General features: G+C 53.3%; 2 protein-coding genes across 7 annotated transcripts in view; one reads left to right on the top strand and one right to left on the bottom strand.

Moving 5' to 3' along the window:
- DDX42 (DEAD-box helicase 42) overlaps positions 1-9561 on the top strand; it is a 25551-nt gene extending 15990 nt beyond the window's left edge. For 2 of the 6 annotated variants that reach the window (XM_087770045.1, XM_087770047.1), the window contains 3 exons: positions 900-1010; positions 1786-1887; positions 2541-4726. In XM_087770045.1, coding sequence (XP_087626171.1) covers positions 900-1010; positions 1786-1887; positions 2541-3293 — 966 coding nt within the window. In that variant the 3' untranslated portion in view covers positions 3294-4726. Of the gene's footprint in view, positions 1-899; positions 1011-1785; positions 1888-2540; positions 4731-7965; positions 8131-8355; positions 8627-8803; positions 8949-9446 lie in introns of those variants that run through there. The other 4 variants (XR_015707463.1, XR_015707461.1, XR_015707462.1 and 1 more) reach the window with 4 other exon arrangements.
- Positions 5603-13878, bottom strand: LOC104012319 (parathyroid hormone/parathyroid hormone-related peptide receptor). Its single transcript, XM_087770062.1, has 13 exons — positions 13785-13878; positions 12003-12108; positions 11441-11551; positions 11195-11319; positions 10889-10983; positions 10335-10521; positions 9708-9861; positions 9475-9535; positions 8835-8901; positions 8437-8535; positions 7918-8055; positions 7752-7793; positions 5603-7518 (listed from the first exon to the last, which is right to left on the bottom strand). Exons 1-13 carry the CDS (start codon positions 13860-13862, stop codon positions 7156-7158), a joined length of 1626 nt encoding a protein of 541 aa, XP_087626188.1. The 5' UTR covers positions 13863-13878; the 3' UTR covers positions 5603-7155.

The following is a 13878-nucleotide window of genomic DNA, read 5'->3' as shown; positions in this document are numbered from 1 at the left end:
ATACCTGCTTGGCAGGGCTGTCTGGCAGGCTTGCTATATATAGGTATGACGGATAGGTGAAGCAATTGTACTTGCGCCACTGTACTCGTCAGCTCTTTAAGTTCTTGTCTTTTGCTGCCCATGTAGCTGCGAGAGAGCAAAGGCTTTTTGGTAATTCCCAAATTCAGAGATGGATTAGCATGCTTGTGGCTTCGTTGCCAAGCAGCTTGGGCACTAGCTGCTAGAAGTGAATATTTTTTTCCAAGGTACAGAGGCAGCATTTTCAGAAGGGGCAGAATTTGTGAGGGAGACCTCCACAGGCTGCCTTTGAGAGTATAGAAGCTAAATGGCTTGGCTTACTGGCTTCTTCAGGTTTGAAGAAACTATAGGGCACAAAAAGAGGTGCATCCAACCATTATTTAAAAGCCTGGTAACAGGAGGAGGTCTGGTTGGACTGCCCTTTCCAGGCCACTGCTTGTTGCAGGAAGTTTTGCTGTGACAGAACCTCATTTCTCCTTAGCCAGGCAGTAGACTAAATCAATAAAACCCAAGTATGAGCAAGTGCAGAACTCCCAAGTGAATGGCATTAGAGATTGCATTTATTCCTGCGTTTACTAGAATGCGAACCCCCAAGACTTTAACATGGATGAAAGTTCAGGACAAAAAATTAGTTTTCATAAAAAGCATTTGTAACAAAAACCTTCCGACCCACATGACAGAACTGTCTACAGCTTAGTTTCAAAGCATTGTAGTTTGTCACATCCCATCCCCTTGCAACACCTGTATTGTTGAATGGGAAACAGGGTATTTATATTTTTCTTTTGAAATGCTCAAAATCCTTCTTTTCTGAGCCTCGTTACATGCATTTATGAAGCTTCTTATTCCCTGTGTTGAGAAGCATTTGTCCTTCTTTTGTACAGAATCCGTGGTTCCGGAAATCACGTTTCAAAGGAGGAAAAGGCAAGAAGCTGAATATTGGTGGTGGTGGCTTAGGATACCGTGAACGTCCTGGTCTGGGATCAGAAAATTCTGTAAGTAGAAGTTGTTTACAGATCCTTGGAACTTTTAAACTTAGTATTGACTGCTCTTTAATTTAAAAAATCTTCTTAGTACTGGAGTATAGCCTCTGCTTTAAAAGGTTTTCATCACTCACAGTCTTTCAGAGTTAGTATCAGAAATATCTCAAGTGAAACTGTCCTGTGCTCTTATCCTCTGGTCAAGAGCTGCCTTCTTTAGGGCCAGAGTGATCCAGAAGGTTTGGAGATTCTTCCCAAAATAGAGTGTCAATGCAAAATAAATGCTAATGTAAATTACTTGAAAAGCCATTTCCAGGCTGATTCTTGGCAGCAAAAAATCTTGCAGCATTGGGAACACTCAGTAAGGTATTTCCATGCTAGGAAAACAGGTCATTGCCAATGTGTATGGGGACAGAGTTTAACTGTAGACGTGTTGAAAACACGTCATGTTCAGCATCTTTCCAAAAGTCACAGCTGAAGTCTTGTTCACACTTTGTCTTGGCTATGACCTCTGTGAAAATCTCCATTTGATTGCATTTTGCTTTTGCTTGTGCTGTAAGAAGCTGGGAAATGCGGTTATGTGAGTCATTAAGCCTTACTGCATCTTTACTTTTCTGTTGTCTTCAAGTTCATGGGGCAAACTGTTCTGCTGCTCAGTGCTCTCCAGAAGTTTGTTGTCCTCCTTAGATGTATTTCCTGAGTGCAGGGTCAAGATAGATTTGGAGAACGGTTGAATTGAAAGTGTCTGTGTTGGATAAATCTCTCCAGTGTCCTTTGTCTTTTTGCATAGGACCATGGAAACAACAACAGCGTGATGAGTAACTACGAGGCGTACAAGCCATCCACTGGGGCAATGGGAGACAGGCTTACGGCAATGAAAGCAGCTTTTCAGGTTGGTTCGATCACTTGTACTCCAAGTTCTAACTCAAGAGGAAAGGACATAACATGGAAAAAATTTACTACTGATGATTCAAGACAATTTTTTTTTTTTTCCCTCCCCTGGGAATGCAGAAACCCTGTTGACTTCAGGGAAGTTGAGTTTGGTAGTTGTGGCCATGTCTCGTCCACTTGGAGCGCACACTCAGTGTTGCAGTCCTAAGTGGAAGAATTAGTATGCAGGCTGGACTGAACATGTTTGCACAAAGTTAATTTGCCAAACTTTGTTTTCTGCTGCCTCTTTGCTGTCTTTCCCTTCTGGATTCTGCTCCGAGGCTTGATCCTATTTAGGTTGCTTAGCAGCAATAGTGTAATTGTAATCAAAAGAAACGGGGAACAGAGAAATCCTTTCTCTTCAGTGTAAAAATTAACCCCATAATATAGGAGTTCCCTTGTTTCTGTGGTCTGGTAGCAGATGTCCGTTACTAATTCTGTGTTCATAAGCACAGCAGGAATGTAATCACTCCAAGACTGACTTTTCATAGGAACTCTTTTTCCTAGGGGCTCCCCAGAATTCAAGACAGGGTTGTGTGTGCATGATGACTGCATGTTTTGTGGTGCAGTGTAGAGGCAAACATGTTCTCTTTTTTCTTTGTCTCTTTCCGGCAGTCCCAGTATAAGAGCCACTTTGTTGCTGCAAGCTTAAATAATCAAAAGACTGGTAGCTCCGCTGCTGGTGCTAGTGGCTGGACCAGCGCTGGGAGCTTGAACTCAGTACCGACGAGTTCAGCACAGCAAAATGCTGCAAATCCTGACAGCCCAATTGCAGCCACCGCAGCAGCAAAGGGTGTTCCAGGCTTCACAAGCACGGGTAATTTGAGTAGCGTTCCCACCTTCCCAAGTGTCGGAGTACAGGGCTTCAACCCCACAAATGCCAGCACCAACAATCGAGAAGGCAGCAGCAGCAGCACCGGCATCGCCGCTGCTGGTGGCAGTGGCGGCAGCGGCAGTGGCAGCAGTGGTGTTGGCGGCGGCGGCGGTGGTGTTGGTGGCGGCGTTGTCAGGGAACGATACAATGACAACCGGAACAGTCGCCACAACGAGGTCCCGCGCCGTGGAGAGGGTGGTGGTCGCTACAATGATGTGCAACGCCACGGAGAAGGAGGTGGTCGCCACAGTGACGCTTACCGCCACGGAGAGGGCCGACACGGCGACAACCATCGCCACAGTGAAAGCCGGCACTTTGCTGATGTGGGCAGTGGCAACCGCAATAATGGTGATAGCAGGAATAGCAATGAAGGTAGGAACAACGAGAACAGGAATGGTGAGAACAGGAAGGATGCCAGCAGCCGAGACAACAAGACAGATGGTTTTGCTGTCCCAGAGCCCCCAAAACGTAAGAAGAGCCGGTGGGACAGTTAAAAGCTGGTGTTTCACAGCCTGGAATCTCTACAGGTAGCATTGTCTTTTTCCAGAGGATTTCTTGGGGTTTTTGGTAACTGGTTGTTGAGCAGCTAGGGGAGGAGAAGGAGACCATGAAAACTCCCCGTGCAAGTCTGGGCCGGTACATCTGCGGACAGATTCACTCTAATGATGTGTACACACAATGCTTAGTCAAAGAGAAATCATTTTGATAAAGCTCCCTGGGTTCTGCTTTTAAACATTCAGTGCTCAAGTGACTCTCTGCTGGATTTAAACAGATCTTCTTGACAAGAAAGAAGCTGTTTCACGTCCTTGGAATGTTAAGAAACTGTTGTCCATAGAAGTATAAAGTAGTCTTTTCTTAACCAGCGTTCACATTTAAAAAACCAGTCCATCTAGAGATGCTCAGGACCCACCTGTTAAACATTAATCTTTCAGCAGTTTGTTCAGTATGGTGAGTTCTTCCCCAATCTCTTCTTTTCACATATTCTCTTATCCCCAAATTATTTGGCCTCCAGGCTGGCCCTTACATCTCTCCCCATCAACTAAGAATGTATCAATTTGTGTTGCTGAAGGTGGGATGAAGCAAGTTGATTTTTCTTTCCTTTTTTTTTTTTATTTCTTATTAAGCTATTCAAGAGATCCTTCTCCAGCCCAGCTAACCACAAATTCACATGTAGTGTAGGATGGACTCCCTGGCTTGTTTGTGGTCAGTACATCAATCCCAATCCCATTGCCCAGGTATTTTTTTTCTTTTAAAGAACCTCTTCTTTCCTAATAACCTTCATTTTGGTGGAAGCCTGCATAGCAAACTTGTCTCTCTGCTGTGCCTATGCACCCTCTGTTATGAGAGGGTTGAGTGCTTTCTTCAAATTAAAAACAAAAAAGGGAAAAAAAATGTAGATACGCCACAACAATCAAAGGCTGGTGCGCCCCACGAAGCGTAGCTAAATGAAGAGGCTTCATTCAGAAATTCAGGGACCTGCTGCTCAGAAGCCTTTAGGGAGAACCTGAAAAGCGATTGATGAAGTGGAAAAGCTCAAATATCGCCCCATATTTGACACGTGTAGTTAAAACTGTAAAATCTTGCTTGACCGTTTTTAACTTGTTGTGTGTATTACCCGTTTTTTAACTTTTTCTTTTTTTTTGCGCCATAAAGGTAAGGAAGAACTCTTTTGTTGAAACACGTCAGCACCCACCTCTGTCTTGTTTCTACTGAAAGAAGTATCAGAAATTGTCAGGGTTTTGTGACATTGTGATGTTTTCTTTATCAGCTGTGCATTTACTTTTTGCTTGCTCTAGTAAATGTTTTATTACTGGGACAAAAATATCTAGCATGTGCTTTTTATTCTCCACTGCTTCCTTTGGCTGATCCGGCATTCGGATGGAGATTTGCCTGACTGGAGATTTGACTGCGTCCCTTTCTCTCACCAGCAGTTGTGGATGTAGTTGATAAAAGACTTCCTGTGGTTTTCCTCAGTATCTTTCAGCTCAAACTGTTCTGCAAACCCTACTTTAGCTTCAAAGCCTCCTGGGGAATAGATTTTTATCCATTTTACAAGTGGGAAGGATACAGCCCAGGGCACGTTGCTCATCCCAGCCTTTCGTGGAGTCATAGGTAGAGCTGGGAAGAGAACTCGGCAACAGTCTTGTGATCTGACTTGGATGCATACTGGTTTCAGTTAAGACAGCAACTTGATTATTCAGGACCCCTCACTAACTAGCTCTAATCTGTTGGGATTTTTTTTAAGAATAGCTTCCACTTGAATTATCTAATCATGGTCTAGGCAGAAACCTCGCTGCGCTGGTTTGAGCTCTGCGTATTTAGGGTTAAGACAAGGATATTCCAGGGCAGATGTGGCAGGGGGGGTTAGGAGCAACTGTTGAGTTCCCTTTTCCTTATCACACTTAAGGTTTATCACTCTGCACAATTAAAGATTGGAGTTTCAAAAAAAACTAAAAAATAGCTCCATAGTCTGAAGCTGCCATCCGCTCCCTCCCTTCCTGGATCTCAGCTCGCTGCCACCGGGAACCGGCCCTGTATGTCGCTTACGCTTGGGTTCCTCCCCTTCATTTTAACGCATCCCTCTGCTGTTCGATAGGATTATTGAAATTCCTCACCCCTCTCTCAGCTACCAGGAGCCTCCTGAGACTTGAGTGAGTAAATATTGATCACTGACAGAGCGCTATAAATGTCAGTTCACAGGTCCGTGTTAGATACATAAGAGGGTTGATTCCTTCTCCGCAGAGCAAGGTAGCAGTGTGAGCAGCATGCCAACTACCCTGAAAGAGAATCTCTCTCCTTGCAGTGCCAGGGTGTGCTGCTTTCTTCTCGAGAGGCCGGAGCACGGCTCACAGCTGAGCAAATCAATTGCAGGAAGCTCAGGGTGGTTTGTGCCGTGTAACCCCGGGATTCTGTTCCTGCCTCTGCCTGCACATCCGTCACCCCCCTGCCTCTCGTCCCCCAGAGCGGGGCAAACTCTGCCACCGCCCAGCTGCGCGGAGAGCCCTCTTCCACCTCGTGCAGCGCTTGCTTGCTTGGATGGGAGATGGTGTGGATGTTGCTGATTCTGCACCATCTTCTGGACCATTTAAGGAATGTGAGTCCCGGAGCCCAGCCCTTCCCAGCCGTGCCTCCTGGCTGCCTGTCCCTCCAGTGCTTTCTAATCCTCGTGACTCACTTTGTATCTTAGCTTTTCACTGGAAGATCTGGGAATGCACAGAATTAATTACATGTTCTCTGTCACTGTCTTTATCATGAAATTACTGCCTTGAGGGAATGTGTCTCATTAGAGCAGGTAGGAAAAAAATTCTCCATGCTACCACCAAGCTGCTGGTCAATGTTAACTGGCATATGTACCCCCTCTCCCAACGACGCTGCAGTTCCCCCCTCCCTGTGGTTTGGGTGAACTGTCTGGGCCCCTCGGGAATGTCTTTTCCCATCAGCGTGATGAGCTTTCCCAGGCAGCGCACATGTCGCAGAGTGGGCAGGGGGACGCCAGGGCTGCCTTGTCCCCGACAGCGAGCGAGGGCAGCCCGGGTTCCCAGCCCTTTACACCCTCTGCCGTCCTCCGGTAACCAATCGTTGCACATAACGCCACTGAGTCCATAACGGAGTTTGAGGACAGAAGCAAGCCGTACAGACTGTCTCTTTATTCACTTTTTAGCCTGCAAAAAGATGACGGGGCCGAGGCTCTTGCATGCAGTGGTCTGTGTTCGCGGACAACCGCGCTGTAAAGGCTGGGGGACCCAGGCCTTCGCTGCGCCCTTCCCAGGCCACGAAGCTTGGCCTCCCTCCCCGAGCCCATCATATCCCAGGGACTCGTGCTCCCTGTTTGTGGCGGAGCGTTGCGTGCTGGGCTTCACAGTACCTGTGAGCTGCACGGGGATGCAAGTAACGGCAGGGTGAGCTGCAGAATAGCTCTGTGGGCACTCTTCACTCATGCAGGAATTGGTGCTAAATAGGGGAGTCAGGCTTCAGGACTAGGGACTCACTGAATCGGCTTTATACACGCTGGAGCTGAAGTCACCTTCCAGACTGTCGAGGTAGGACTGAGCCTGGAGGATGGTTTCCTGGTGAGGATTCAAGGCTTTGCATGCACAGACATGGCTTACATCAATCGCTTGCACGTGGAAGGAAATGAGGTTTTGAACTGGCTGCTCGTTTTTGGGCCCGGTAGGTAGAAGGAGCGAGAGCACGTGGTCCCTTTGCACACTGGCTGTGAGGGAGAGGGAACGGTGGTGGTCCAGCTGCTCGCCCCTACCCCGGCTCTCCATGCAAGCATAAAAGGAGCCCAAAGCGTGAGGATCAGTGTCTTTCCAGGCACAGCTGGATGTCCAGAGGGATGAGACACTGTTCACTTCAGAGCATCGTCTCCAGCTCGTTGTTTAGGTTGGGGTGACGCTGATTCAGGTCTGTTAAGTCCGCCGTGTTTTCCCCACAGGCTTTCTGGCTCATCTCCTGGCTTGGACAGGGCAAAAAGTTATCCGAGGCGAAGGAGCTGGGGATGTAGCCCGGCAGGCTGGCGCGGGCAGGGAGCAGCAGTCCCCGCTGCTGCGTGCTCCCTGCCCCTCGCCCCGTGAGGCTCACGCTGAAGCTCGTGGTGGCGTGGGAGGCCAGCCCGCCGTAGCAGCAGCTCCCCGCCACGCTGGTGGCACGCGCCTTCTGCTTGAAGTCCAGCGCCAGGCTTCTCCGAAAATGGGCTTTCTTAATCTCTGCCTGCACCTGAGGGAGAGATTGGAGATGGCTGCTGGTGCCCAGAGACAGCAAAACAGGCATCCCTGCCCTTCCTCGTGGTTTTCACTCCTACTGTTTTTTTTTCCCTTTCCAAATCCTACTGAGAGGGATGGATCTGAGTTCTTTCCTCTGGTTATCCCAGCCCAGGGGCTGCGGGTTAACTTCCCCCGACGCTAAAGGGGCTGGAACAGGGAGCTCAGCTGCTCACACTTCTAACTTACCTCCCCATTGCAAAAGCAGTAGATAAAAGCCACAAAGAAACCCTGCCAAAAGAGACAGAGGTGGAGTTTGAGTCCTGAGCCAGGATGCTGTACGCGTGCCTCCCCCGTCCCCGGACGAGCATCGCTCGGTGTTCGGTGCAGGGCCCGCAGCCCCGCGTCGACGCACCTGAGAGGAGTTGAAGAGCATCTCGTAATGCATCTGGATCTGCCACAGGACCCCAGAGACTTCGGTGTAGGGCATGGCCATGAACACCACGTAATGGACTCCAAAAAGCGGCATCAGCACCAGCGTGGACTTCAGCAGCTTCCTGAGAGGAGAAATGCTCCGAGCCGTTAGCCGGGACCTGGCAGCCAGCCTGCAGCCCCCTTGCAGATGTTGGTAAGCCTCCTAGCAAAGAGGGCAGTCGCTTCAGCTTCTGCCGCTGCTGCAGCTGGTTTGTGCGTAGCTATTGCACAGTGCCCAGCTCGGAGAAGGGAGCAGGCAGAGCTTGAACTCCTGAGCCTGCTGTTTCAATCAAATGGAGCTGCCAGAAGCGCTGGCTGCCATCGTGCCACCCTCCCTCGCTCCTGCAGCCATTCCCGCGCCTCCGCTCTTTGTTCACAGCCCCCTGGGGAGCTGCCTCAGCTGAACAGGCAGAAAATGAGCCAGACCAGGGCCGGGGCATGGGTATGCTGCTGCCGGCACTTGCCTGTACTGCTGCCGGGGGTCCAGCTTCCCCGTGTTCGTCTCCCAGAGCTTGGAGGCCAGCACCCGGACGATGTTGAGGAAGAGGAAGAAGTTCACCTGCCGACAGACACCCGCTGCGGTTTTGTTGCCCGCAGTGACCTCGGGTCTGCCCGAGCAGCCCCGGGGACGGGGACAGGCACTTCTGCAGGTGAGCTGCAGGCAGGGACGTGGGGGTGATGCTGTGGGCACAGCGGGGAGGGACCAGTGCCCCTGGATCCCTCTGCATCACGTGGGCCCTCCCTGGGTGCCGGGGTGGCTGGGGACACAACCCCAGTGACCACAAGCGAACGGCTCTGGGTCTCTATCGATCCCTTTTCCCCAAAAGGGATTGGGAGATTCAGCCACGGGCTTCTTACCACGATGGCGGCCAGGATGGGGACCTGATAAATCCATTTCATGTTCCCTGCGCTGAGGTCCCAGCACCTGAAGAGACCAGTAAAGAAATACCTTGGAGAAACCTGAAATCACTGGTAAGGAAAATTGCCAGCCGATGGCTCCCCGTACCCCCCAACCAACATCCCCGTCCTCCCACCCTTCGCTCCCTTTGTGGAGCTCATGTAAATCTTGACCCAACAGCAGCCATGCGACAAGCACTCATAACCATCATGGTGTTGCAAATCAGTTTTAAATTAGCAACAATACTCCTGAGGGCTCTTTGGCCGGCTCATCTAAAACTCCTGCTGTGCGTTTGGTTGCCTTTCTCCTTTTAAAATGCTTAACTTTAGAACATGCCCTTTAGCATTCGTCTTTGCACTGGTTTTTGATCAATTTATGGTGTAAACCTGCATCTGTCTTCCTCCCAAATGCAGAACAAAACCACTATCAATTTGGATTACTGGCAATTTTATGAACAAGCCTTGTACGTGTGTTCAATCCTCTTGTTCTTTTTGAAAAAATTTCATTTACAGAAGTTCTGGTGCCCACAGATACTTTGCTAACATTTGCAACCAGTCTTTCCCTCCCCAAAGGACTGTCGGAGAAGGTGGACCTACGTACTCTGTATCCGCCAGGGAGGCCCTGACGCTGGCCCAGACAGACACAAACACAGCGGGGAGACCTGGAGGGGCAGGAACCAGGGTGAGGAGCATGGATGAAGCATCACGTTTGCAGACCAAACCAGTTCCTGGCGGCTGGTCTGCATCTCACTGCCTTCATCTGGGCACCCAGCTGATGCCCCAGCTCCCAGCTGGTCTCAGCGGCCGCGGCATTGGGTTGGGGTCCATGCTTACCCCAGCCGATGATGATGAGGACCCACAGGTAGCTCTTGTTGGAGAGGAAGGCCATGAAGATCAGGCTGTGCAGGTAGAGACCTTCCACCAGGATCCAGTAGTGGTTGGTGGCCAGAAAATAGAGGAAGAGGGTCACCACCACCTTGCAGCCAACCTGTGGATATATAGTCCGAGAGGTGCCTCTGTCAGGCTGTCCCCTGAAAGCAAAACCCGGTGGCTTTTGCTCTCTGGCCAGCAAAACCCAGGCTGTGCCCCACGCATGGCTCGCGTTCCTCCTCTTGCAGGGAGCTGCATCTCCCCTGGGATGTTCCAGTGTCAGACACAGCGCAGATACTCGCGGTATTTCCCGTAGGAGAGGTATTTCCCGTAGGAGAGGTATTTCCCATAGCAGGGCACTCGGAGCTCAGGCTGCGAGGCCCATGTCCTCTGCGGCTCTGATCTCCACTGTGGGACCAGGACGGGGAGAAGCTGGGCAGAGCCGTAGGCGGCCCTTCCTCCCTCCCCAACTGCATCGCCCCTGAGCAGCAGAGCCCCGATCGGGGAGGGTCCCAAGCGCCTCCTCTTGCACCAGGGCTCCTAAATCCCCTTTTCCCCCGATCCTGCCTTGGGTCTCAGCGCGCCACTTGCCAGGTGGCTCCGTTGTTCTGGTGAGGGACCCATTTCTGCCTTGAAGTCGTCCTCCCGCATCTTCTCCATCTCGTTGGCCAGCGTGCCCGAGTAGAGCACCATGTCCTTCACGAAGATGCTCACCGCCCGGCAGATGAAGGAGGTGAAGAGGTGGACGTGGATGTAGTTGCGTGTGCAGTGCAGGCGCCTAGGGAGAAGGGGTGCGACACGAGCCCAGCCCCGGCTGCCCAGCAAGCTCCTCACGCGTGGGCTCAGGCAACGGGGCGGGGGCCAGAGAAGGTGTGCTCCGAGGTGTCAGCCCTCCCACGGGCACAGAAGCCAGATCTGGGGGCAAGTGAGGCATCAACCCCTTCAAGAGCAGAGTGGAGTGGATGGGGAGCTGGTCATACTGGGGGTGTTTTGGGGCTTTGGGAAATGGGCTGCTGTTTGTGTTGGGGCTTGGGGCTGGTTCCCGTTCCCTAAGGGGCTGCCCCCCCTCGGGGGGTCGTGCGAGCAGATGGTGGGGAGAAGATGGTTCTCCCCCACCCAGGGGTGGGGGTTCAGCTCCTCCTTACTTGAAGTATGAGAGGATGCAGACAGCAACGATGAGGGAGGCCAGGGAGATGGAGTATCCGACGGTGTACATCATGTGCAGGCGGTCAAACACCTCCTGGAAGAGAAGGGCTGTGCTCCACGACCCCTCTGCAGCCCAGGCCCCCCCGCCCCCGGCCTCTGGGCTGAGAGCACAGGAGGAGCAGGGCTTGTTTGGGGAGGGGGGGGGAAGAGCCCCCTGCTCCCGGCAATTCCCCTGGCCTTCGCTGCACGCTTCCCCGGTCCCCATCCTGACCCCTTTTCCCAGCACCTGCAGTGAGCAAGGTCACCTTCTCGCGGCTCCGGCTCTCCGAGGAGAAGAGCAGAGCACATTCGGTGTAATTGGCCCAGGTCTTGTTGATGCTGAGAGCCATGGCCCAGGTCCCGTAGGCACTGCAGTACCTGTAGGCATGACCTGGGAACGGCGACAGGCGCTGTGACAGCAGCAGGACCCGCGGGAAGCCCAGACACGTCCCTGCTCGCTGGAGGATTTTCACCGAGGTGAGGTCGCTCCCTGCCTGGGTGCAAGCGCTTACCTTTGTGGTTGAAGTCGTAGATGTAGTCGGGGCAGGGCACCGACACCTCCTGGCTGGGGGAGCCCTTTGGCCAGCAGATAATCCCGTCCCACTCGGGAAGGCAGCTGGTGTCTGGCCAACGAGCAAAGACATCTCACTTTGGCTCCAAACAGGGCCACTTCATAACCTGCGGCTTCCCCAAGCGTGCGTGGGCCCAGGGCAAGGAAACCACGCTGCCAGGCACGCGCTGCTGGCCTGCAGAGCGGGGGGGCCGGGGGGGGACACGTCCCATCGCGTCCCACCTCCTCCGGGGGGGGCTGAGGCCCCTCCACGTGCTCTCATTTGCAGTGTGCACAGGGCAGCCAGCGCTGGCTAATCAGGGTGATGATTTAATTAGCACCTAATTGCGCCCAGAGCAGCCAGGGTGCCAGGAGTTGCATAAACCCACACCAGGACCCTGCGGCCCCCAGGAGCTGCACATTTCCCTGGCCCCATCCCATTCCCATCGGAGGGGAAAGCATTTCCCACAACGTAGCCAGCTCCCCCGGGACGGGCTGACCCATGCGCAGGGGAGGGACGCTACCTTTGATCTTCTCCAGTTGGGCTTTTATGTCTCTCTGACATTTCTCCTTAGCTTCCACCAGGAGATAGATCTGCTCTTCTTTTGTGAGAACATCATCGGGGTCCACCTGCCAAGAAAAAGCCGAAGTGGCAACCCCCACGTCCACATGGCTTGGCTTGGGCCAGCAGTGTCCGACGGCAGCTCGGATCAGGTCTCCTCTTCATGCTCGCAATTTAGAGATTAATCCTCCCTGGGAGAGCTCGACCCACCCTGGTGATCTCCATGTCCCTAGAGAGCTGCCACCGCTTGCTCAGTGATATGAGCCCCCCGCAGCCGGGATCTGGGATCCAGGAGCTGGGAGCGAAGCTGCTCTGTCCCAGCAGCACCCTGAAGGCGGCTGGTGAGACACCCACAAACGCTTCCCCACTCGGGGCAGGACCCGCGTCGCTTCTGCTGCCACAGAACACCCCATTGCTCCCTGCCACCAAGCCCTGAATCCAACCAGCTCATTAACACCAAGTCCAAAATCACAAGAGGCTCAAGGGCTGTTACGGGAACATCATCTCCTGACATGGAAACAACGCTTTGCTGAGCCTGGTAGCGTGGTGGTCTCGCCCACAGACTCATAGCATCAAGCAGGACCATCCTTGGGGCAAGAAATGAGAGTCAGAGCTGGGGCAAGAGACAGGCAGAGAAGACAGGAGCACGCATGGAGAATGGATGTGCAAAGCTAACGGAGCAGCCATGGTGTGGACAGGGTCCCCCAGCCTTCCCCGGGCGAGTCAGGTTTGTGCGGCTTTGGGTAGATTCAAACGACGCGGGGAAGAGAAAAATGCTGCCCGCCTTCCTGCTCTCGTTTTTCCCTCTTACAAGGCTGAGGCTGACTACGAGCCCCGCTTCCCCCCCGTCCAGGGTCCATTGAGAAACGTTTCTGTGCTAGAAATCAGTGCCATGTCAGGCTCCTGCCCTGGCTCCTCCTCGCCCACCCCACCAACGGTGCTGGATGTCCCCATTGCCCACACCGAGCCCTTCAGAGCCAGGTCCGGCAGCCCCTGGTTAGAGTGGCCGGCCGGGGCTCTGCAAACAAGCGGGCGCCCAGCGCCGGGAGCAGCGCGATGCAGATGGGTGCAGCCCGCAGCATCTGCAGCCTCCCGGTCGCACCGCATGTGCAAACGTCTTTTGGAACATTTTGAGCAGAGATGCTCGAAGGAGTTTGGAGCCGGGATGAGGAAACAGCTTTGGAAGTGAAAAGAAGCCGGGATGCAGGGGGTTCGCGTTGGCTCCTGGACTGCCCACAGGTGAGCGCAGCCAAATCCTGCCCCAGGGAGGAGACCCTGAACTCCCATTCACGCTCTTCCCAAGAGCAGTGGTCTGGGGGGGGGCGGGGGGCTGGTGAGGGGCGTAGGGCGGGAGTGGGGGTCCTGGGGTGCCTCAGCAGGGTGGGGGCCCGGCTTTGGGAAACGCGCTGGGTGCGCCCAGCTCTGCCCTCGCCGCATCCCCCCAGCCTCGCCTGAACTGACCGTAAATCACCCCGCTCTTTCTGTTCCCCCGGTGCCTCTGAGGCAGCGAACTCTGCCCTGGACGTGTCCAAGAAATGGAAAAACCATCACGTCGCGGTGTCTCCGTGGCTGCTGGAAAGCTTTTAGCGGGAGTGGAGAGGCTCTCCTCTCCTGCCCAGCAGCTCTGCGGAGCGGGACGTGCAGCTGGGGGGCACACGGCCCCCGACCGGAGCAGGTTGCACAATTAGCAATATTTAAAGCCAGGAGAGGGACCGGAGGAGCCCACGCAGCCACGCAGACTTACCAGAGCCCATGCAGAGCTCAGGAGGCAGCAGCAGAGGAGAGCTGCCGTGATGCCTCCCATGGGGACGGATGCCTCCATGGTCCCACCGCGCCGC

Source organism: Nipponia nippon, unplaced genomic scaffold (genome assembly GCF_047370975.1).
Source record: "Nipponia nippon isolate SJK-2023a ecotype South Korea unplaced genomic scaffold, ASM4737097v1 scaffold_32, whole genome shotgun sequence".
Lineage (NCBI taxonomy): Eukaryota > Metazoa > Chordata > Aves > Pelecaniformes > Threskiornithidae > Nipponia > Nipponia nippon.
The sequence above is the reverse complement of the archived record's forward strand: the minus strand, read 5'-3'. Positions and strand labels throughout refer to the sequence as shown.